Genomic DNA, 7,134 nt, shown 5'->3' on the forward strand with positions numbered 1-7,134 from the left:
TTTCTCATTTGCTTAGTAGACATTTGTTGAATAGCTGTTTGGAGACATTGATTAGAGCTGTTTATTGCTCATATACTCTGCCCCATTGAGGGTGCTTGAGTTTCAGTGCTGTTCCATTTGTTTAGCCTGCTGTGCCTCACTCCCACCTCTGATTCAGGTTTTGCCTCACCCGTCTCAAACTCCTTCACCAACAACATGACCTCCCCGGACACAAGGAGCAGCCACAAACTACGACTCTTCTCCCCAGACTACAACTCCCGGTAAGGGATCCCTACAGTACCTACCCCAGCTTCTGACAACACCCCAGGCCTGAACTCTACATGGGATTGGGCAGTTGTCACTCAGCGGAGAATGGCAGAGAATCTTACTGCTTAATTCGGTCATATGTACAGTATTCAAAAGTATGTGAAGTTTGTTTTAAAAAGGGGCAAACTCTTACAAAGTTGCATTTTCATCTAGTCATGCATTGATGTCAATGTGAGACTAAGTGAATGTTTGACTTACATGGAAGTTATGATTTGCCCCAAAATGTGCACTTCAATTAGGACTGAAAACCGACTTTAAGCAATATGAAGTCAACAGGGCTATCTTTGTGTGTGCGCGTGTTCTCAATTGGGTAAAAGTTGTCCTCTCCTCGACGACGACTCTCCAACATGACTCGGAAACCGATAAGTGGTCGCCATATGTAGGAGAGTGTAAATTCGTGAACTGAGAAGTTTGCTTGTCTCCTTGATAAGCTACTTATCTGTTATCTATAACATGTCTGGCACAATCAGCAACATTTATTTTTACCACATAACACATATTTTGGTATTCCTCCTCTGCACATGTAATTTGCCTTTTGATGCGGAAGTGGAGAAGTCTCATTTCATACAAGCACATTTGTTTGTATGTTTCCTGGAGTACCTTTACCTTTGACCATTTTCAAAAAAAGAGGAGAGGATGGAGGAAAGGATGCTAGGAATCAAGTAACACCAATTGAGAATCTCCCTGTGTGTATGTGAAGCACAGCACAAACCATCCCTGCAACAAGATTTGTCGGTCACGGACTTGATCAGCCATCTCCGGACTCATGACCAGTCAGACCATGTGTGAATCATGGTGTGTGAAGCATGGTACATTAAACTAGTTTGCTTTTTTGTTTTTGTACTCTGTTTTCAGTATTTGTAGTTATACCGTGTTATGTTTGATTTCATACCAGTACTTAACTGTTGCAGCCTCTTAAAATTAACTAATTTATACTCCCATTTTGCTTTTCACATTTAATAGTTTTGCTTTTCAAAAATGTACTTCTAAGCTTGAAGATATGTGTTGTTGATCAAGAATTGTTGCTTTGAAACTCAGGAATTTGACAAACTACTCTCCTGGGTAGCCTAGTTGTCAGCAGCAAATGATAACATGAAGATGCTGATTTCAGGTTATGTTTAAATGTTATTTTGGGGAAATGTAGCATATTGATTTTGTGAAGTATAACCACTGAATCCGTCCATTTTGTTAGGTGATGTGTCCTTAATATGCACACTATGTTCAAAAGCAGGATATGGTCAGTCAGTGTGTTCACTTTGATGACATTCTTGTTTTGAAACTTGTTTGTATTTAACCATTTTTAAATGCTTTGGTCAGTACAGTGCTTATTGAGCCTAAATACAGGCAGCTCTTCTGTCAATCACCAATGTGAAATAGTTTGGAAATGTGAACCATCTTTCAGTTTTTCATTATATACCGAACAAAAATATAAACACAACATGCAACAATTTCAAAGATTCTACTGAGTTACAGTTCACGTCAGGAGAGCAGTCAATTGAAATAAATTCATTAGGCCCTAATCTATGGATTTCAAATGACTGGGAATACAGACATGCATCTGTCGGTCAAAGATGCCTTACAAAAAATGGGCCTCACAATGGGCCTCAGGATCTCGTCCCGGTATTTCTGTGCGCTCAAATTGCCATCGATAAAATGCAGCTTATGCCTGCCCATACCATAACCCCACCGCCACCATGGGCACTCTGTCCACAACGTTCACATCAGCAAACCGCTCGCCCACAAGAAGCCATACATGTGGTCTGTGGTTGTGAGGCCGGTTGGACGTACTGTCAAATTCTCTAAAACGATGTTGGAAGCAGTTTATGGTAGAGAAATGAATATTCAATTATCTGGCAACAGCTCTGGTGGACATTCCTGCAGTCCGCATGCCAATTGCATGCTCCCTCAACTTGAGATATCTGTGGCATTGTGTTGCGTGACAACTGCACATTTTGAAGTGGCCTTTTATTGTCCCCAGCACACGGTGCACCTGTGTAATGATCATGCTGTTTAATCAGCGTCTTGATATGCCACACCTGTCAGGTGGATGGATTATCTTGGAAAAGGAGAAATGCTCACTAACAGGGATGTAAAACAAATTTGTGCACATTTTGAGAGAATGTTTTTTGTACATATGGAACATTTCTGGGATCTTTTATTTCAGCTCATGAAACATGGGACCAACCACTTTACATGTTGCGTTTATATATTTGTTCAGTGTACAATCCCTTCAGTATCTTAGCAACCGAAGTGAACTAGAAATATTGTAAATGACCTATGTATTACGAGGCATATGTTCATGTACTGTATGTATGCGCCGAAGGCCTTGAAGTAAGCTCTGATAAGTTATTATTGAGGCCTATTGAGACTGCACTGCAATTTTTGGAAGAATAATCACTATTTTGGTATTTGGAGAAAGAAAGCTGTGAAACTTTCAAGGTGATTTATGTTGAATGCTTTCAGTTTTAATGTGCAGACAGTCTTCCCCTGCTTTCCTTGTGTTTTAAGCGTCTTGCCTTACTCATCTCTCAGCAGTGCTATGCAGCAAAGTGGAAATACTAGAATTACCGTCCGGCTTGAGTGTTTGTGAGATCATTGCTGAAAAATAAACATTTTACTTTTCAAATGTCTTTGCCTCTATGAATAACTTGTGGTTATGGCTTCTTGTTTCTTGATTGGAACTTATTACACCCTGCAGGGAGAACGGAACACACATTCACATTGGAGTGAAAGGGGCGTGTCCTTAGCTAGAACAATCACATTGATTGGAACGGAGGCTACTGTATATTTAAGGCATCCAACAATTGCAGCACACCATTTCCTAAGCCTCTGTGGTAGAGTGCCGGGGAAAAATTAATAGCATATCCCTTCCATGTGATACACAAGTTTGTCCCCCTTCATTTCCCTCCCGTGTATGAGCTGTAGGAGCAGCGAACTGATTTCCCATCTGTCCCTAAGCCCAGTGATGGTGTCATACACCACGCTCCCCCCCCTCTGCCCTGCCACAGACAGAGAGGATGAAGGGAGTGTCATCATCCCAGGGTCTCTGGAGATGTGTTAAAGGTCTGAAATCGCTGATCAAACACCTCGTCCCCCTGCTTGCGTCAGTGGCCTGGCCTAGTGGGACTCAGTCGGTTGCACACAGCTCATCTGTATGCCTGCTCTGGCACAGCGGATGCCAATAACTGCTCGGCAGCCTTAAGTGGGTGTGGAGAAGTGCATGATGGGAAGCAGGATGAGGTGAGACAAATTGGCCAGCTGTGGCGCCCATGAATGAGTTCTTAAATCTGTGAGATGCTAATGTATTATTTTAGTTGATAGCGATACATTTACGTTGAGCGCTTGAATGTCACAGTCTGTACAGTATACAGATTAATTAAGGTGGAGGTATACCAATTAAAATGGGAGTGGGACTGGAGGAAGAATCGATATGTAAACATACATGCATATACCTGCTCCAATGATTGGGATGTGCAATCCTTGGTATTTTGCAAAATATTTCACTCGCTTGTAAACGGATGCTCTAAAGAAAGAGCCTCTGCCCTTGCTTCAATGTTGTGTGGCTGTTTGAAAAGAGAGCCAGTTGCTTTGCTCAGGCCATGGCAAAACACTGTGTGGTTCATGGGCGCATGTTAGAGCAAGACCTGCTTATACGGTAAATGGAGGATAAAATAAAATAATACTAACACAAGGAATAAAATCCACAAGAATTAAGCTACATACAGGGCTAAGCAGTACCAGATCAATGTGCAGAGGTAGATATGTACATGAAGGCAGGGTAAAGCAACTAGGCATAAGGATAGACAATTAGAGTAAGAATAAATAACAGAGTAACAGCAGCATATGATGAGTGTGAAAGTGGGTTTTGTGTGAGAGTGTCAGCGTAGTGTGTGTGAACACACACAATTGTTTTTAGTTGTATTGTTTGTATATCGTTGTATATAAAAATTTGTGTGACTGTCCTTGTCCATCAGTGTTTTGTTACCTTTTGTGGAACCCAGGAAGATGACGTTAGCTGCTGCTTCGGCAAAAGCTAACGGGGATCCAAATAAAAAACAGACAAAACAAGAGCATAGAGTCCGTGCAGACAGTCTGTGCAGACAGTCTAACCATTTAATTAACCATTTAGCAGTCTTGCGGATTGGGGATAGAAGCTGTGAGCCGATGCTCCGGTACCGTTTGCCTGACGGTAGCAGAGTGAACAGTCTATGGCTTGGATCGCTGAAGTCTTTGGCAATATTTCGGGCCTTCCTTTGTCACCGGCTGACGTAGAGGTCCTAGATAGTAGGGAGCTAAGCCCCAGAGATGTACTGGGCCATCCGCACCACCCTCTGTAGCGCTTTGCGGTCAAGGATGGTGCATTTGCCATACCAAGCAGTGATGCAGCCAGTCAAGATGTTCTCGATGGTGCAGCTGTAGAAGTTTTTGAGCATCCGTGGACCCATGACAAATCTTCCTGAGGGGGAAGAGGCACTGTCGTGTGTGGACGCCAAGGAATTTGAAGCTCTCGACCCGCTCCACTACGGCCCCGTTGCTGTGGATGGGGGCGTACACTCCCCTCTTTGTCATGTAGTCATTGACCAGCTCCTTGGTCTTGATGATGTTGAGGGAGAGGTTGTTGTTCTGGCACCACACTGCCAAGTCTCTGACCTCCTCCCTGTAGGCTGTCTCATCGCCATCGGTGATCAGGCCTACCTCCGCCATGTCGTCAGCAAACTTGATTTTGTACAATTGTTAATTAAAGTGAGGTGAATGTAATCAAGACTGTTTTTTTTAAATGACAGACTTGTCATTGTTTGCAGAATAGCACATGCACTGTCGAAACTGACATCACACAAGCAGGACTGAGGTCAATCATGCACGCTAAACTAAAGTAGACAGTCAATTTATTTTCCCCAATTAGTGTGTGAGAGTTGTGAAAAAACCTACCTGCCAACCTTTCTACCTAAAAGCTGTCTTGGTCACCACATGTGTTCCAGATGGGTTAATGTACTGACAGGGGAGGAAATCAATGAGACACTGGGTTGTGAAGGAGACCTGAGAGGAATATCAAGGCTGGCTATCCCCTCTCCCTGAACGATCCGGACCAGAGCAAAGATTTCCTATCGACCACCGTCTGGAAGCCACAGTGGTTATAGATGATGAGAAAGATTATGAGCCAAATGGAAGCCGTTAAGATGTGACATCATCCACAGAGCTCAGTTAGTTTATGGAATACAATGGCTACGGTACGGTATATTACACCTGAGATTTTGTTGTTTTTGTGAAGCCATGCAGGATGAATGGGCTCCAAGATGAATAGGTTGAAAGTTATGTGCGATCTCAACCTCCTGTTCCTCTTAAATTCCGACAGCTTTGATTTATATTGATTTGTGATGAAATACCTGACATACATAATGCCTTTCATTACATAGGACTTTTCTGAAATGTAGCCCTATAGCCCACCAGAGTTCTCTGCATGCAATATTTTCTTCAATGGTGTGCCCACTGCCCAGTCACATCCATCACACAAGTGCTGCATGGATTCATATATCTTCATGAAGAATTGGGCTTTGTAGAGCTGAGCACAGGGCACTCGGCTGGTGGAGTTCTTGGCATTCTCTGTCAAAACTCTTTCCACACTGCTTGCTTAATGATAGGGCCTCCTTTTCCATCACAGAGCGGGCCAATGCTTTGTGAAGCTGAACTCAGAGAGAGCCTCGAAATGGCTTTGCCTCAGCGGAATATATGAGTGGTTTCACACTGAAAATCCACAGGGTGGGCACACGTTCACTGGCACCAAGCACAGATCTGACTGGTCATCCAGAGGAAGGAAGAAGAGTGCAGAGAGGACCATAACAATGATAATGTCTTTCAGAGTGCTTTACATCTTGTGGGTGGTGACTTCCCTCATCCACAACTAATGTGTTGTACCATGGAAGGTGATGCACATTTTTTCATTCCTGGTTAGACTATCAAAACTAGCGTCCTGTCCAAAGGGTGTACTGGTACATGAAGTTGCCTCACGCTACAGAAACAGGAGATGAGCTGTTCCAGCTCGCTCAAGCCAAGGCTACTTAGTTATTTATTACTCCTGGTGCCGGAGAGGTGAGAGGTTGATTACCGGCAACTTGAAGCAGCGGGATAGACTGGGAAGCAGCAGGCAGCTATGTACACAACTGAAGAGGATACTTGACGTTGGTGAAGGTTGAATGCTGCATGTCAGACTGGGTGGTATGTAATTTGACACTGGGGACAAATGCTGGACCTGAAATGGAAGCCACTGGGTTAAGGCATCTGGTAACACACTTCTGGTAGCATCTGCAAGGGCACATAGCTCCGATACCATCACCTGATACCAGCTACTGGTGAATGCTGCACTGCATGCCCATCTGGATACCATGTGTCCGAGCTTGGGTTAACTCAGGCATCAGCAGGCCAGGCCCGCTCCCTGGCTCACTGCCATGGGGATTAGGGAACTGCAGCAAAAACCCTTATACACTACATCTGCACTGGCCTGCCACTCACTCTTGGCTTTCTGCTGCATACCCCTGCTGTCTACTTTTATAAGTGAATAACTAACTTCAAGTACTGTAGTTAGTGTACAATCCTTCCTGGCTCCTTCCGGACTTACAGTGGAAGTGAAGCAATCCCCTCAGGTTTATGAACATAATGTTCGTCCAAATGCAGTGTAACAGCATCCAAGATTACAGCACCTCGCTTGTTTGTTGAAATATTGATCAAAGGGAAAAAGAGTGTGGGGAAAAAAAGACTGAAAAGAGCGATTGGGAAGGGAAATGTGTCGGAACATGGTTGTGTGTTTCTGTAGACTAGCAGGAGCTGTGTGCA

At 43.8% G+C, this 7,134-nt stretch overlaps 1 protein-coding gene across 1 annotated transcript in view; it reads left to right on the forward strand.

Annotated features, from left to right (window-relative positions):
- Positions 1 to 1,615, forward strand: part of nup210 (nucleoporin 210) — a 59,837-nt gene extending 58,222 nt beyond the window's left edge. The window contains exon 39 of the mRNA XM_024375130.2: positions 158 to 1,615. Within this exon, the coding sequence (XP_024230898.1) occupies positions 158 to 264 (107 nt within the window). The 3' untranslated portion in view covers positions 265 to 1,615. The remainder of the gene's footprint in view (positions 1 to 157) is intronic.
- Positions 1,616 to 7,134: the final 5,519 nt, after the last annotated feature.

The sequence above is a fragment of the Oncorhynchus tshawytscha genome, linkage group LG16 (assembly GCF_018296145.1).
Source record: "Oncorhynchus tshawytscha isolate Ot180627B linkage group LG16, Otsh_v2.0, whole genome shotgun sequence".
Taxonomy (NCBI): Eukaryota; Metazoa; Chordata; class Actinopteri; order Salmoniformes; family Salmonidae; genus Oncorhynchus; species Oncorhynchus tshawytscha.